At 33.6% G+C, this 18,902-nt stretch overlaps 2 protein-coding genes across 2 annotated transcripts; both read right to left on the minus strand.

Moving 5' to 3' along the window:
• Positions 1 to 356: 356 nt before the first annotated feature.
• LOC133187393 (uncharacterized) lies at positions 357 to 11,307 on the minus strand. The gene is made up of 4 exons (XM_061322747.1): positions 10,522 to 11,307; positions 6,350 to 6,560; positions 6,128 to 6,261; positions 357 to 1,323 (listed from the first exon to the last, which is right to left on the minus strand). Exons 1-4 carry the CDS (start codon positions 10,580 to 10,582, stop codon positions 1,016 to 1,018), a joined length of 714 nt encoding a protein of 237 aa, XP_061178731.1. The 5' UTR covers positions 10,583 to 11,307; the 3' UTR covers positions 357 to 1,015.
• Positions 11,308 to 11,686: 379 nt separating this feature from the next.
• LOC133187392 (uncharacterized) lies at positions 11,687 to 13,958 on the minus strand. The gene is made up of 4 exons (XM_061322746.1): positions 13,691 to 13,958; positions 13,312 to 13,552; positions 12,718 to 12,869; positions 11,687 to 12,522 (listed from the first exon to the last, which is right to left on the minus strand). The coding sequence occupies exons 1-4, from the start codon at positions 13,728 to 13,730 to the stop codon at positions 12,209 to 12,211; spliced, it is 747 nt and encodes a 248-aa protein (XP_061178730.1). The 5' UTR covers positions 13,731 to 13,958; the 3' UTR covers positions 11,687 to 12,208.
• Between the last annotated feature and the right edge of the window lie 4,944 nt (positions 13,959 to 18,902).

Genomic DNA, 18,902 nt, shown 5'->3' on the forward strand with positions numbered 1-18,902 from the left:
AATGATCAGAGTGGGATCAGGTGTCATAAAGGAGTAAGCATCCTCTGCCTACTGGTCACACCCGTCGTGACCGCCTTGTCATAATAAACGCAGAAATATGTATGAATATAATGGCCTTACAATTTATATGAAAAACGCCAGTCAACACTCGACCTAACCGACTGGTTGTGGAAACAATGTCATTGTATCGACAATAGAATATGCAAAATGTTGATTATTGATAAATAACCTTGTATCATCAACTAATTTTTCAGTACCCTTCTTTGATTAGGAAAGTGTAGGTAGAACATGCTCTTTTGTATTAAATATAATATTAGTTTTTTGCTATTACAGGAAATGTAGGCAGACTCTAGAAGTATATTTTTATAATCATTTTATTTACTGATGTGCATAGAAAACTCTTAAAACTATTTCTAAAATAGTATCTGGGTTCATTTTTGAAAGCGTATTAATATAAAACAGATTCACATGATCAATACATTCTTCAAAAGTCGTTGAGAAAAATTAGGTCTTTAAATACTGATCAAGTCCGCTGATTGATTCCCCTATTCTATAGGATTGGGAGAGGCCAGCAACAGTTGATTTCAGACGAAACACTATGTAACCATTTGCCTGCACACATTGAGAAATTAAAATATGTTTTTGCTCTGCGGGTTCCAGTAGCCTTGGTACATATTTTTTTAAAAGAAATTTAACATTAAACTAACCTTATGATATTTATGCTACATTGTGTATAAAACAAGTGATCTAAATGTGCAAAAGATTTTTTTCACTCCTTTATCGGACAAAAATCCTTAATTTACATGTGGAAAGGTTAAACTGTAAATAAAAAAAAAATGCTTCAGAAAGAAAATTTAACTCGAGCATAAGATTTTACATTTTTGTGGACAAAGAGAGGGGGTTAGCTGAGTTTCATCTTTTCATCCATTCCGATAATGTCCTTAAAAGATATATTTGTTTGATTAAGAATGGTCATAGAAGTAATATAATTCATGCATATTTCGGATATTTCCATTTAATCTGTTTGTTTATTTAAATGCTGACTCCCACTACCAGGAAAATCATGTGACATGACATATTCGTAAGATGGTGGGGGTAGTGTATAATCTGTGGTATGAGATGACCGATTATTGTATTCGTTTGGAGATGACATCGGCCCCAGGTCTGACTGATTGCCAGGAACTGCACGCTCAGAGCAGCTGTTGTCGTCCAGTGGTGATCGGGAGTGTTGCACTGTGTTCTGGCCGTCAGGAAAAAGAGGCATTGATGCTGAAGCATTAGGCTCCTCTGAATTTCTCTGACGGACGATAACTGTTCCATCGTCTACAATTGTAAGAAGTTTACCAAGAAATTAATCTTATTATCATCATTAAAGCTATTATGTGAAAAGAAAGGGGGCATACAAGGCGAGGAAAATCCCCCGCTCTATGACCATGTATTTCTCAATTTTCAAAGTTCGCGGAAAAGTTTTATTGTTTTAAAATTATGTTGTCAGTAATTGTCATCTTCAATACATTTGACTCATTTACTTCATTGAATGACTTATTGATTGATAATTGTTTTATAGTTGACAGTTAAGATCTTTAGAGGAAAATGGGTATATTGGAGCCATAAAAAAAATGATTTTTGAATATGAATGGGTCATCTCCATTCTACATTAACGTTTGAATGACGGAACAATAAATGTAAATTCTATTTTATGTTTCGAAAAAATGGAGTCTGAACCCATTCTACATATACACATGAGAAAGGAACATTTATATTCTCCCTCACTATGTTCGTCCGAATATAAAACAATAATCTAAGTATGATAGTAATGAAAAGAACTCATATGTTAGGAATGGTACTCGCTATAACCTTTTATTTTGCATTACCTTATATAATTATAATATTGATTCAGTCTATTATAAATAAATTTTTCATTAATCAATACATTGAGAACCGTAAACATACATAAAATATCAAATACATAATGTTTATCTCATTTTTAAATATACGTGTATACCCGTAGGTTATAGCGAGACTCGATAATCGAACATGAATGAGTGAGGATATATATAGTATGTGATCACGTGATAAGTATGGACTGCAACGAATTTAATTTTATGTATATATCTTTCATTAAATCGTTCATTTAAAGCACGCTGATACACACCAATCTTAGCGTAGTGATTAACGCATTCAGTTTTACGCCTAACCGTGAGCTTTGGAGAAGGTTCGAATCATGGGTGACACCTCTCTCTTTTTTTTTTCTCTTTTCACATACCTTAAATACATAAATGAAAACCAAGTTATGTATCAATAAGTTATTCAATAAAATAGTACAAATCTCTTTTCTGCTTGAACTGTCAGTAAGGCGTGACAATCTCGGCGATACATAATTATAGCGTCTCTCAAATGGTGACCTTGATTCTCATTGGTTAAGAAATTAATAACATTAGCAACTTTAGATTGTTGTTAACATACAATGAGATGACATAAGCCACAGGTTCCTTGCGTCACTCGTTGACCTCTGAACCATTTTTATCCCATGTGTATTTCACCCGTGAATGAAAAGCTGTGTAAATTTCAGTATTGATGAGCTAATCTGGCAACCAGTGAGAATCTAGGTCACTATTTGAGAGATGCCTTACTGAAAGTTCAAGCAGAAAAGATATTTATACTAAAGGAAGCAAATGTGTAAAAGATGATATTGACAACTTAATTTTTTTTAAAAAGAATGCATTATTTTTCATGAACCTATAGAATTGAGAAATGTCTTTTCTCAGAGCGGGGGATTGTCCTCGCCTTGTGAGCCTCCATTCCTTGTGAAACACTGCATGCTTCACTTCTTTCCAATTATGAACTTAACCAACTTCAAACGTTTTGATTCTCCCAAGCCAAAATTTTATTTCTTTTGTATGAAAAGCAAATATGGATGCAAGACAATTGCTAAATGGCAGTTAAATGAAATCCGTAGTTATTTCTTTAGATATTTTAACATACAATGTTTTGTCTTTTCCTGGTTGTTCAAAATTTTTCAAATCGTTATATTAAATTCATTATCATAGCAAGTGAGGTTTACGTCAGTCATATTTGTTTTGGACCAGTAGTCGTGCACTCGGATGTCAGCCAAAAAAAAAATTACAAGAGGCCCAAGGGCCTTAACAGTCACTTGAGTATAATCAATAGAAGTATGAAATACAACAAACTGATAGATGAAGCTATGTTGCCCAAATGCAAGAGAATTATAATGATTAAGGATCAACAAAATAATTAGTATAGGACTCCTTAGTAAATCTTAAACTAGATCTATTTACTTATCTGTACCTGCCCCCATTTGTCACAATTATTTTGTAAACTAAAGAAAACAACAGTGCTTGAGCACAATTGATAAACCCATCTCATTCCCTCTCACATGACCTTTCTTGGTCTATGAAGAACATTTAATGTACAAAGATAAGGTGTTCCTGTCTCATTGTTAATTATCTATAATTAACAAGTCTACCTGACCATTAAGAACTATGAAAGAACTTTTTGTAAATATTATAGCCCCCTCCCCTTTATTAAACCTTTCAGTAACATCATTTACAATGATTAATTATCACCATGAAAAATTAAATTATCATAGGTAAATAGCAAAGGGGAATAACTTCTCTCAGTAGAATACAAATTGATAGAGCCCTACTCAGCATCAGAAAGCTTGGCCAAGTGGTTCACTTGACCCCTGATTCTGGGGCTTCTAAATTCATTTTTGGAGGATGCACTCTTGCTCATCATAATTATGCATTTAGTTTATCTGCTAAATATCCTGGAAGAGAAGAGAAAATTTTCAAAGAATTAATGGATTTTCACTATATAATCAATAGAGACACCCCCCCCCCCCCTCAACACCAGAACCCCTGTCCAAGGGATCACCACAAAATTTACAATGTTGAAAGAGACACCCTTGAACATCATAACCATGCACTTATTTTAACTACTTAATACCAAGGAGATTTTCAAAAAAAAATTATGCATTTTCACTCTATATCTAATAAGCCCCCAACACCAGAACCCCTTACCCAGGGGTGATGTTTTTTTTTAATATTTTTGAAAGAGGCACCCTGCTCATCATAACTATGCATTAGTTTTTTATTTATTTTTTTATTATTATTTTTATTATTTATTTATTTTTTTTTTTTTTTTTTTTTTTTTTTTTTTTGCTTTATACCCAGGAGAAGAAAAGAAGATTTTAAAAGAAATAATGTATTTACACTATATAATCAATAGAGCCCCCAGTATCAGAACCCCTGCTCCAGGGGGCATGATATTCAAAATGTGGAAGAGGTAACCCTGCTCATCATAACCATGCACTCAATATGTCTTCCAAATACAGAGGAGCAAAAAGAACATTTTCAAAGAAATAATGCAATTTCACTGTATGATCAATAAAGCCCCACCCTAACACCAGAACCCCTGACCCAAGGGCCATGATATTCACAATTTCGTAAAAGGCAGTCCTTCTCATCATAACCATGCACATAGTATATCTACCAAATACCCCAGAGTAAAGAAGAAGATTTTCAAAGAAATGATGCATTTTCAATATATAATCAATAGCCCCTCCCCCTTCTTACACCAGAACCTAAGTGCCATGATATTCACAATTTTAGAAGAGGCACCTTTGCTAATCATAACCATGCACTTGGTTTCTTTGTTTAATAAACAAGGGGAGAAAAGAAGCTTTATACAGAATTTATGCAATTTCACTCTATGATCAATAGAGCCCCACCCTGACTCTGAACCCCTGATCCTGGGGCCATGAATTTCACAATTTTGGTAAAGAACTCATTGTATGTTATAATCATGACAACAGTTTAATTGCATGATGTCCAGGAGTAGAGAAGATTTTTGAAAATTGCATTAATTTTAATTGTTTTGGACTTACCCCCAGGCCCCGAGGGGGGGGGGGCAGGGATCATGAAATTCACAATTTTTGACCCTCTTTGCCCAAAGATGCTCTATACTAAACTTTGTTGAAATTGGTTCAGCGGTTCAAGAGAAGAAGCTGAAAATGTTCAAAAGTTTACGAACGACTGACGACGCACGCCGACGGACGAAAACAGATTGAAATAGGTCACCTGAGCATCTCAGACGACCTAAAAACAGAATATGAGCAAATCCCTGGTGACTGAAATTCTATTCTTCAATTATTTTTCGAATTTATTTGGTATAATCATCTTAAAGATTGATTTATTAAAATAAATCACAATTTTATTTCATCACTCTTCCTGTACATGTATTCCTACGTACTAATTACGTCTTCGGTAAAAGGACTATCAAATATTTATCAAGTCAGCTTTTATACTGCTTGGTCCAATTAAACAATTTAAATACCCAGTGACTTTCACTTATGATTAGGCTGGCCATTGGCTCGTCATGTCCATAGGTGACGCTAATCTGCGTGGTTGAAGTATTATAATAACTCTAGAAACTGTAAGAAATGTGTACCCAGTATAACAAAATGGCGGCTTTTATATTGACAACTATGTATATTATATTATATTATATTATATTATATTATATTATATTATATTATATTATATTATATTATATTATATTATATTATATTCATACATGTTTCCTCCTCATATTTAACTCATTTCTAGAGCAAGACTTCCCACTCAAATCTTTGAAAATCAGCCGTATTTGATGTAAAATTGTATCATGTGAACCACGCACAGGAATTAAAATGGTGCACGACTACTGGGCACGCACGGCTATAGAACCTTTAACTATTTTGACAGTATTATATGATTGGTATCGGGTAACTTTGTCACTAAAAAAAGAGAAAATTTTGCATGTTCTCAATTTCCATTTTTAAAAAAAATAGTACATAAATGAATTCAATGCCAGGAAATCTAAAACTATGGAGTCTAAGTTATGTCTTCCAAGTCAAAAGTCTTCATCTGTGTTAATTAGAAATGACATAAAAAGCAAGTTTAATAATAAGTACAATTTTATAAATATTAAAAGAGCTGCCATTTCAATATACAATTTGTCCTATTTATGATATATTCTCTGTATGTGGGAAACATTAACCTTGCAAATTAAACAAAAATACTGAAAGATTTTTTTAATGAACATGTGTAGTAAACAAACCTACCAGAGCGAGCTACCGTCATTGGTATAGTTGTTTGTGCTGTGTGGCCACTTTTACATAACTGTACACAACAGGCTAAGAACAAACAGCATCCAACCGTCACACCGATAATGATACCCCATACAGAATCTGTAGATCTGTTTGAAAAAAAGGAACGCTTTCATTTATATTTCATCCACAGAAAATCAAAATAAAAACAAGAACTTCTTAATCATACACACTTACAGTTTTGTTTTATCTTCGTCGTCTTCGTATGATTCAGTTTTGTACTTGTAGCAACAGTCCTTCCAACAACAATATTGGTTAGAATAGCAGTAAAACGAGGACCGTTGAATTTTGTAACGAATTCTGGAATATTTTTTCTTTATTGCTGAAGTATTCCAATTATTCCAATCCCAATCCATTACTTTTTCGTAGAATTCACATATTTCTGCATCTAAAAATTTTTTTTGTAGGCATATGTAATAAATAATTGATATTTTGGTAAGCATATGTAATAAATAATAATTATAGATATTTGTATAAATAGTTATTTTCGTAGGCATATGTACTAAATAATTGCATTTGAAAAGAAAGAGAATCTTGCATTATGCAATCCATGTTGACGCTATTGATTAGGAAATTGTTTGTTTTGTTTGTTTTTTGTTTAACGTCCCTCTCAAGAATTTTTCACTCATATGGAGACGCAACCACTTGCCGGTGGAGAGCTGCAAATCTTGACCTATACTCGGCACTCAGGGCCATTGAGCAGTGAGGGGTCTTTTTCGTGCCAGCATCTTCTGCGACACGGGACCTTGGTTTATAGTCTCATCCGAAGAACCGGTCTCCATGTCCCACATTGGGATTCGAACCCGCGACGTAATAATTAACTCCTTACATCTCGACTCTAGAGCGGACGCTCTATCACTGCGCCACGCGGGCGACTGGAAATTGTTTGATTTATGCTATGAATGATTTTTATCCGGTTAAAAACAGTTAATTTTTTCTGATGTCATTTGTTTACATTTGTCCAGTAAATTTCTTATAAGTTATTGTTCTGCACTCAATCCAATAACTTACCTGTACGATAAGACTCCGCTTATTTGACAACTACAGGTAACATTAAAATGAAAACAAAGGGCGATGCAGAAAAATAAACAACACTGAAAAGGCTTTGATAAATAAAACAGTTTAAATAATATGAACAATGACGGATATTAGCAGCCTATAAATTAAAACACAATACTTCAATTGAAATCGACATAAATGATACACGGTTAACTAAATGTATCACAGCAAATGTTGTGGGAGAATCTCATTAAGCACCGATCTTAAAATCTCATTAATTCATGGTTCATTATTATGAATTTCACACTGATTAATACACTTGAATTAAGAACATTCACGGAACCCTGGAGATATAAAAGACGAATCATGTGTTTAACTACACTCATCCCTTGCCTTTTGTTGTAACAGCTACTAGCAAGTATTCCGCTCACCTAAGAACGATGGTACTTTAGATTGACATTCGGCTGGAATCTGGGCTCACTTGAAATGTGAAAATTTCATTGATCTATCACATGAAATTTTATCATTCTTTTGATGTATCGGGATTCCTATGAAATAGGAAAGGGATATATTTTGCTAATATTGTGTTTTGAAAATTGGATAGATCACACGCCCATCTTCTTTTAATTGATTCTGGGATGTAAGGTAGCTAAACACAGTTTCGTATAAAATCCAGGGTTTTCCTCAGAGAAAAGCATGATGGGTAGGGATTTCCCTGCTATTTTTATGCAGTGTACATGAAATTTGCAGCTTTTTTATTTTTATTTGCATAAAGTAGAGTCTTATCTTAAGATTAAATGAAAAAAGTATACAAATATTTTTTGAGAATTATTTTTTGTGTGACTTTTTAATAGTGGGAGATAACTCTAAAATCACTCATTTTTCACATGTGCAGAATTGCATGATTTGAGTAGCAGGTAAAGTAGCTCTTTAAAAAGCTGGAAAATGTACCCTAAAAGTACAACAAAAAGAAACCTAAGGACTTGCTCTGTTACATGTAAATGCACAGCACTTATATTTTCTGATATCTGCGCTGTTTGTGATCAAGGGAGCTAAAAATGCACAGGTGTACTACAATTAGAGGCATAAACTTCCCTATTTCCCCCATGTTTCACGTGTCAAATACACCTTATTAGTAAATGATAAATGCAATATATTTATATATTTATAAAATTCACAATTTTATCTTTCTATTGATATATAGATGTCTATGTAGCAAGTCTTCATATTATTTCTTTATGGGGGTCACTTTAGCATGTCCCTCATTGAGTAACGTCATGATAACGTCATACATAAAACTGTGTTTTGCACCCTTAAGGAGTGACACTAAATGACATTTTCCTTCATTTATCTATCTGTAGGTCAGAGAATATTGCTATCTTAGCTTTACTTAATGTATGAAACCATGCATTAAAGCTTCATGTTGACATTTATTCTTGTATAATGCATAAGGTACATGATTTTAGCTTTGTTACATGTATGTTATATTAAATGACGAGACGGAATGTGATGTATTATTTTATATTATGATGAATTTGCATTGTGACATCAAAGTGTGACGTCATGTCAAAAAGGAAGCTTCATGAGGTCGTGATCTTGAATATAATTGATCATAATCAAGGGATATATGCATCTATATCACATTTCATAATGAATATTTTGCTATGTTGACACAGTCTGGTCTTCTAAGGCAATCTCTCAATTTAACACTGTGACGTACCCCCCCCCCTTTTTTTTTGGGGGGGGGGGGTCATACTGCAACCAGAAATTTGTGTAAAATATAAAAATTTGTATTTTTCGGATGCTTTTTAATTTATATTTTAACATGTCATTAATTTAAATTCTCAACTTCCTCGGTCATGTTCATCGAATAAAATAAAGTAAAATTTGTAAGCTGCTAGTCACAGTTTTGAAATTTATCTCCAAAGTCCTGTTTAAAGCTGAACACGCTTCGTAAAAAGAATCTGTCCGCCATATTCAATTGGAATCGCGCTATACCTGAGGGCCCCTATATATAGAGCCGCTCACTTGGTCACTGTTCAATGTAATCAATCGTCACCGGTGTAGACGGACGTATGCTATATAGCACTTGTTAGCGACAAAAATAACTGTAATACTTCTTCTAATGCAGGAAAGTAAGATACCAAAGAGATTTACAACAATTGCACAGGTCAGTGCAGTATACAAACACAAATATACGTAACTGCAATAAAATGTAAACAAAAGTAATGCAAGATAACCAGCACGAACACGGGTCGCCATTCCACGCCGATACCCGTGACAATAAAGCAGTCACGTGTAACGAATGCAAAGAATATACCCTGGTGCTGATATCTAAGATAGTATTATCGAAAATGGCGTATGCCTATTTACGAGTCATGTTCAGCTTTAAGGAGTCGACCAATGTTAAAGACATGTAATACTAAATTGACAATTTCTTGGCTATTTCTGGACCAAATTTAACTTTGTATACACCAAACTGTTTGGAATTTTGTTCTCCTTGCATCTAGACACCAGAAAGTGAAATACAGAATTTTTTTATTTCCTTAAGCATGTATTCCGGATGGTGATTTGCGGCCATTTTTTTCTTCTATGAATTATAGTTTCTCGTCAACTCCCGCGTTGTTTGAGCCAATAAATCACAAACGTCATCAATAAATTATCGATAATTTTAAATCGGTTTACTCTAATTTTGACTGCCTTCACTAGGAAAATGATAGAAGTTTCTTTTGATTGTGACGCAAATTGGTGGGAAAAAATTAGCCTGGTTCCCTGCCCGTTATGCTTCGTATACTCCGCGACACTGCCTTGGCAAGAATGAGCCAGGGGACCAGGCCAGCAAAAATTTTCCTCCGACGCCAGAATTATTTCTTAATATTACAGTGGCTCAATAACTCTTATTATTGACAAACTGCAGTAGTAAATTCAAAAACTAGTTTTCTTTGGCCTATGGACCGTGCCAGGTAGAGTCATTCAAGCAGAAAAGTTAACCTATAGATGCCCAAAACGGAAGTGTTTGACATTGGTAAAATGTTATAAGTAATTTCTAAGACTAAAGCTGACCATATACATGTATGTCAGATATTAGTCTATTATCTTACATAATGAACAGTTTTTCAGTTTATAACCATTACTGAATAATTATAGAATAATTCACTCATCTTTAAAATGTTTGTAATTCTTAATCATAAACATTTACATACTGAAAAAGAATTGTATACATATTACATATACCTACATGTATATATATTCATGCATAATTATCGATAAATATCAACATCATTATATGTAGCTGTACATATCAGTACAGAATCAGATTGTTTTCTCATGAAACAGATCTATTTATTTACCCAGCAAAGGAATGAAAAATATCCACCACACCAATATATAATAGCAGTTTAACGCTCCCATATTTCTTTCACCTTAAGTTACCGCCTCTGCGAGCTGTGTAAAGTACATGCAGCACATTTCAGATTTAAATTCATGTTAATTTTATCTCAGAATCTTCCGTCGAGTTTGAAAAGTCGGCGAACCTAGACTGTTTTCGAATAGCTTCTGTCGTGCATCTTTTAAAAGTAATATAGGATTTTCACGTCTTGACCTCTACACAATAAATACAACTCACATCCATTATTGCTGAATCTTTATGGCGCGCTATAGTCGGCATAATATTTTGATAAAATGCATCCAGCTAAATGTCTTGTTTTCATGCATATATGATTATTCATGGCAGCAACTATTTTGTGGAAACAGAATTTTACGTGAGTCATCGAAAAAATAAGTCTGAGTCTGAACAGGGCACTCTTATAACAATGATTGCAACGTAGTCAGTATAGATATAAATTATGTCGGAATTCAACACTTTATAAGTGGATAAACTTGACGCCATTCATAGCCCCTGTAACAGGATGATGGTTACATTTCAGTCCCAAGTGTTACGAGATTCCATACTATTCACAATTGATAGTGACCTTATAATCCGACTGATAGCCGACACTTTCGGTGCCAAAAACGAGCGTTTGAATTTACGTCCTCAGGAAAATGTACCTATTCCAGTTCAAAATTTTATCCCTATGCAAATGGAGATATTCTTTTCACAGTATAAGTACTGGAAACAGTGTTGTTGAAAGAGCCATAAACCAGCGTAGATACCAATTCTCAATGACCATCGGCATCGAAATATAACTTTGTTTTATGGCAGTTGATCATGTAATCACTGGTATTATCCCGTTCTTAAAACTTGCAAATATCAATCCTTGAAATTTTAGGTCTCTTTCCCTTGAAGTGTGTCAGCCTCTTACTGACAGCTAAGTAACAACTATGGATTTCGCTTCGCATGTAGGACAAAGAGATAATAAGCCAATTATATATAAACTGGACATATTTCGCCCCAAAGCGTTGATTATAAAACATCTACCATAAAACAAAGCAATGCAGATTTATATTTCCTGCTTATCCCTGTTTGATTTTATCAAAGTTGGAAATGTTTAGAGTATATATTAAAAATGAGGACTGTATTTTAATAAATAGGCATACATGTGTTTATCATAACTGCATTGCATATAATTGGATCTCAACTATAATTTTTTCCAAATGATAAAAAATTAAGAAATTTGAGCCAGTGATGCACAATAAACGATATATTTTTGAAATATACATGTCTCAATTTCATTTCTTTTACCAGATATTCAAGGTATATTTTTCAATAATTATAGGAAGTATGTAAGGTGCATTTAATTTTAAAATGCCTCAAGCATGGACTTAACTAGATTTATTTAAATAACTGATTGAGAAATATGTTCAAAATTCAATAAAAAATTGGAATGAATATCCTCTAAGTCTTTTTATACAAATATTCAATTTTGAAGAGTGTTTTGACACAAATTTGTATTTTCTAAAAATTAACTTAAATACAAAAAAATTTTAAGGAGCAAAAAAAAAAGGGGGGGGGTAATCTCCATCATATCGAAACCTTTTCATTATTGTGTTTTTACACACACAAAAAAAACTAATTAAAAACCCTGCGGCAAATAAACATTATCTATGAGAATTAATGTCAACTGACTCAGTTTTCCAAGTTTCACTTTCACTCAAAATTGGATAATTTTGTGAAATGACGTCATCATAGGATGGTGGGGGAGCTGTAAAATCTAAACACTGTGCATAGTCATTTGAATCTATTGGAATTCGAGATGTTTGAATTTCATATGAGGGAGAATTTGTATGACTACACATTCGCCTAGTGGATGGAGAAGACTGTTCTGGTCTACTTTCTATTCCTGAGGTAGCTGTTGACCTGATAAGATTTTCGTTACGTGCAGGTGTTTGTTGTATGACCACTGTTCCACTGTCTACAAATACACATAATCACTGTTGTATTTGAATCTGCATTAGTTTTAACATTGAGGGTAACTTTGATTTTTTTTTTCATTTCACAATGACAAATGGTAAAATCAAGGTAGAGTGAGAGCCTTTTTTGATTTATTTAACTTTTTTTTTTATCATAGAATACAAGATTATTTTCCCTACATGCACGTTCAACGTACTTGAAGAATAAGCAGCAATGGTCGGCACATGTCTGATAGGAAAAGGTGAATCTCCACTTCCGTTTTGTTTGCAGCAAACATTGCAACATAATGCACAGACTGAAATTGCGACAACCAAAGCGAATACTAAACCAAATGTGCCACCAGTGGACCTTCAAACAAAAAATTTGAAAAAGGTGTTATACTTAATTCGACAATGCACAAGTCAATGTTCCAGATACAAAATTATGCATAAATAATTAATATAAAAAAAATTACATCCCAAACTAATTTGTTGTTGTTCATGTGCACCCACTCACCAACACTGTCAACACCCCACCCCATCCCCATCCAAATTTACACCATGAAAACGCTTTCTTAAGACAAAAGTTTATTGATATGATGAGTATATTGATGTTGCATCTTTGGCTTTACTTTGATATTATGCATGTTTTCCACTTTTCCTTCTTCCCATGATCACATTAGAACATAAGAATTTTAAAACAAAATTATATATATATATATAATTATATATATATATATATATATATATATATATATATATATATATATATATATATATATATATATATATATATATATATATGACCTTACAGTCCGTCATCCTCCGAGGTCATGTAGTGATTTTCGTCGTAATAAGTGCTGATATAATAATTGTTGTTACTTTGGTTCCTACAACAGACTCTTCCACAACAGTACTCGCCATAGCTACAGTAGACAGAGAACGATTTAGTTTTGTATCGTGGGGAGAGAGATGTCTTGTTCTCATCTGACAAGAAACTGGTCCAAGCCAAGGATTTCGTATAATACAAGCAATATTCTGCGTCTACAAGAACTGAAACGAATTGTTGAATTAATAAAAAATAATTTTACCACATACGTTTTCAGTAAATAAAAAAATACAGGTGTTTTAAAATGAAATCATTTCAGGCGACCTTGTTAAGTGGAAGGAAGAAATAAAAATAAGAAATACCTGATGAAAACAAAGTCACCACTTGAGGTAAGTAGTCCATCACATCTGAGGAAATATTTGTTTACTGTCCTACAAAGCCTCCGTATTGATGAAGAATGGAATGTGAACGTTCCACGTCTAAAGTAACAAACTTTATGCAGGATCAATTACGTTTCCTGATTTATCAGCACCTCATGTGGTCTTGTAACAGATATAATATATTATTATTATTAAATGAATGTTGTTCTTTTCCATAAGAGAAGTATTGATTGCTGGTTAAAGAATCCATGATAAACGGATAATGTATTCTGCGCGGTAGTGTATCCTAGACGGGACAATTTTACATGCTAATTTGAAGCTTTGCACATCCTGAAAAAATAACATTCATACATTACTTGGTAATACATGCCCAACTCTACATTTTTGCAGATAAGTAGATTTTGATGATAAACACTTAGATCACAATGTTTTTACTTAATATTCTTATAAATATATATCTAATATCAATTTTTAGTAAGAAGAAAAATTCTAATAGCTTACATTAAAATAAAGTACATTTTAGATTATACCCGTTCGTTAAAATGGCAGCTTGAAAGCGAAATGACGAAGACATAAAAAAGAAAGAAATCATTACTATCTGTGTAAAATTAGTATTGCATGAATATCACGGCCATACCTCTTAAATGTAATATGTAAAATACTGAAATTTGTACGACGTAAGAACAATTCATTAAATTTAAAAGAAACATTTGGAATGTAAAGCCTTATGCCGTAAAAACTGATACTCAAGTATTAGAAAATGATGTATATTCTTGTGTATATAACATTAATTATGTATGTAAAATAATATAGTTTCCAATACACTAGTACTGTACAAATACTACAGATAAAAGGTCCAATAAATCAGATATTGAAGGATTTTGATACTGGAACCGATTATGGCGATGAGATCGGTCCAACAGGCCAACTTTCGTCACATCTTAAATTAGAAGTCGTTATTCTGAAGTATCAGAAAAGAATATGCATGTTCATATGAAACATCGTTTTGGTTTGTCAACACGTTAGCATGTGGAGATAAGAAGAAAAAGTTACTGACTGAGGATCGAGGATCGCGTCAATTGTTGGACCCTCAGACAAAAATGTTGTCCTCGTCCTTCGTCTTTTGTGTTTTACCGTCATACTCAGTTATTAACTTGTTGAGTCATGGCCACACAGCAGGGCGTTTCTCACCCAAAGGCATTGATATTGAAAGCTTGGTGTTAATTAGCATTCTTGTTAATATCTGTTTACCGGTTTTTGTATCGAATCAAAGCTGAAATTCAGAATGTGTTAATGGGCCTCAGTATATATTAAGTGAGCTCAGTCTTAGTTTGGTTTACTAACCGTGAGCATCACGTTCAATTCTTTTGGTGAAATATTTAACGTCACATATCGATAAAAAAAAACTGACGATTTTGGCACTCAATAAGGTTAGGTCTCTTTGACATCTGTTGATATGGAAATGCATAATATAACATTTGTGGAACCATTTGCAGAACATGTAACTCTTTTGAATTGGATTTTGGGAGTTATCATGGCTGTGGCGATTTCAGTGAATTTGCTCTGTTGCGTCATCCTCGTGAAAGACAAGGAGTTAAGGAAACACAACCAGTCTCTGGTTTACATTATCATTTCTCTGACTGAAGTTTTTATTGATGCTATGTACCTAGTGATGGTGCGCTGGAGGGGAGACGCTGATTACGTCTGCTTGATTGTCTTTCTTCTCTTTGTAATTGGGCGGGAAAACATCTTACTGCATCTCCTGTATCTCTGTATTGAAAGATGTTTTGCCCTCAACATGACAACAAATGAATATTTTCGGAAAATGATAACCATTAAAAGTCGAATGATATTTCTAGGAATTTCTGTCGTTTCTTCCACCCTTGTTTTCACTCCAATTATTTTAGTGCACACACAAAAAAATGCATACTCATGTATACCGAACATAATGTTCGGGAAGTACGAACGGTTTGTTTTCGGGTTTAGCAGGACTCTGTTTTCGCTGGAAATTGTAGCTATGACCGTGATACACGTTTATTTAACCAAGAAGATTCATACATTAACTTTACCAATCTCAAACACCGCCTACTCTCAGCGAATCACTGTAGCACACGCAAACCCAAGTAAAAATGACGTTAAACTACAGACATTTTGTATTGAAGGTACTCGGCAGGCACGTCTTTTCAAGGTACATCCTAGAAATGATTGTGGAAATGCAAATTCTACGTCAGAAAATATACAAACTTCCCAGGAATTGCCAAGGGCTTCAAACACCGTAATAAATGCTAAACCAGGCAGAAGATGGAAACTGAGAACGTTTAAAATGCTGCAGTCAGCTATTTTTACAACTGTTATTCCAGCTACCCCAATGCTGGTGATACAAACTGTGAACTATGCAGTTCCAAACACTCCAAACAACACAGTTAACATTATTATCTCGCTGTGTAACGTTACTCACGCCATTTTGTTTCCACTAGTATTCATTACCTCTGTCAAGCAAATAAAATCCTGTTGTCAGCGTTGTAGAAAAAAATGATTATTTCCAGAATTAAAACAACAATAATATTGATGTTTTCTTTTAAATCTAATGTAATAGATTATCAATGCTTGATTTATATACAATATTTGATTTTTTACAAGAATAATTTTTATACAATGATAATCTTGTATCCCCCCCCCCTCCCCAAAAAAAAAAAAGATTACATTAGTCAACAGTCCAGAAGTCTCAAAAGTCCATTTTACTAATACATTAATGAACAGAGTCAACACGGACCTCTAAAAGCAGAGGTGGGATCAGGTGCCATGGAGGAGTAAGCATCCTCTTCCAACCGATAAAAACTCCGCCGTTTGCTCTTTGTTATGATTGAGTAAACGGCAAATCCGTAGACAATTCGGTGTGAAATTATGGCCTAAGAATTTGTTTGAAAATCAATATTCGACCTAACGACAGATTGTATTTGCAAACAAGGACATTGTATCGACTATAGAATTATCGAAATGTTGATTTTAAACGAGGCTGTTGATATCCTTATATCATAAACTTACTTGTCAATAGCTTGCCTCTTTTTGATATTGTTCGTACGTAGAACATAGAAGAGTTTTAATAATTGAAGGACATGTGTGTAACTTTTATTATGCCTGATGCCTCTTCCAAAACAATGTTTGAGGAAATACCAGCTAAAATTATGTGTTAGGTAATTTTTGTTTGAATAACATATTTATCATTTGATATCTATTCAAAACCCCAGGTTATGTATGTTGAATTTTTATCTAAAAAATATGATGACAATTATTTGAGTCATGAGTCATTTGAACGCAGTGGTGCAGTGACCACTTGAACTTGATCTAAGAGTTTGACCCAACTTTGCAAACTTTACCAAACTTTAACCTTGCACATAACTTGCACATAACTTTTGAAAAGTTAGTGTAAGGGCTTTCATAATTCACAAGTGTATTTCTTGTCTCAAGACCTTTTCTTGTGTACCAACAAGAGGTTTACCTCTTGACCTTGAAGTTTAACTTACTTATGAAAACCTTTAATCTTGGCCATATCTTTACAGCATTGATGCTAGGGCTTTCATAATTCACATGCGTATTCCTTATGACAAGACTATTCTTTTTCTATCAATGTTTTTGACTTCATGACCGTGACCTTGCAATATGACCTACTTCTGAAAAAACTTGGCCATAACTTTTAAACGGTTTGGACTAGGGCATTCATATTTCACATGTGTATTCCTTGTGACAGCACCTTTCTTTGGGTACCAATATTTTTTTACCTCTTGACCTAGGAGTTTGACCTACTTTTAAAAAAAACTAACCTTTGCCATAAGCTGCCATACAGGGGAATCAGTGTTTCGTAAACACATCTTGTCTTTTATGTGGCGAGATTATCCACTTATGATTTGAATTTGTTTACAATTAACACAAATTCGTCGACTTGTAATAAATATATATATATATATATATATCTATCTATCTATAACGAACGAAATGTTATCCACTTATACTTTGATATGAATATGCTATTAGTGAATTTATTTCGTTAGTGACTAGTATGTTTCTATTTATATTGCATTCCAACAATAAAGTAGATAAGTGTAGCAGGAATACCTTGTCCAGTCATTATTATGTATAATTAAAGCTGTACGGTCCGCGAGTGTTATGTATTTTTTCCCTATGAAAATTAATTTATCATATCTTCAAATGGTAAAAATATCCTTTTCATCAATCCTAATAAATTTTATGTTTTTAGTTTTGTGCCTTAGTTCTGGTGAATAACAAACCATATTCACCACCGAAAGAGTCCATAATTGTTTTATTATATAGTCCGGATTTGAATAAATAAGACATTGAAGGCTGCATGATGATACCACTTTCATTTACGAACTTCTGTCGTGGAAAAAAAAAATTATAGCTTCAGTGTTTTCCTTTTGTTGTTTGTATGACATCGAAATGTTTAGAAAATAATCCTGCGATAGGCTTGGCTAATGTTTTTCCTGCTCAGATACACAGCTGGTTCCGGTCGTTGCAACCATTGTTTACAACGTTGTTTGAGATGTTGATTGTGACGTCACAATGCCGCAGCACGCGCACCGATCCTCAGGTGAATACGGCTTCAAAACCAGTGAATATGTAGTGTTATGAACTGTTTGTGTTTGTATAATTTATATAGGAACTATAAATAGACTATATAATAAATATAGGATCTCCCATGATTTGTAGTTGGATATGATTTTTATCCAACGAGTTGTGTGTTTTTTATCCCCAAGCCTTGGCGAGGAGATAAAAACACACAACGAGTTGGATAAAAGTCATATCCAACTACCAATCATGGAAGATTCTTTTTATCCCATGTTTAATACTTCATAACCAATGTTTTACACTGTTTTATACAGGACTCCACTTTATTTTACTTCATCACTCTAACGCAAAAACCATTGTGACGTCACAACTGCACTTAATTGTGGAATATGAAAAAATTATCCAATGAGTCATATCCACGGGATAAAGGGGTAAACATGGGATAAATAAGTATATTTTCCCCCGGTATTCACCTGTAGGGTACTAATAAGCATACATATACTATTTATGGTAGACTTCAATTTTGTCTTGCGAAGAACAATACAGTGTATTTTTCCTCTATATTCCTACAAAACAAAGGCAAATTTCCAATCTTTATACTTTGTCATTT

Source organism: Saccostrea echinata, unplaced genomic scaffold (genome assembly GCF_033153115.1).
Source record: "Saccostrea echinata isolate AGI-Se365-2 ecotype Australia unplaced genomic scaffold, CSIRO_AGI_Sech_v1 ptg000015l, whole genome shotgun sequence".
Taxonomy (NCBI): Eukaryota; Metazoa; Mollusca; class Bivalvia; order Ostreida; family Ostreidae; genus Saccostrea; species Saccostrea echinata.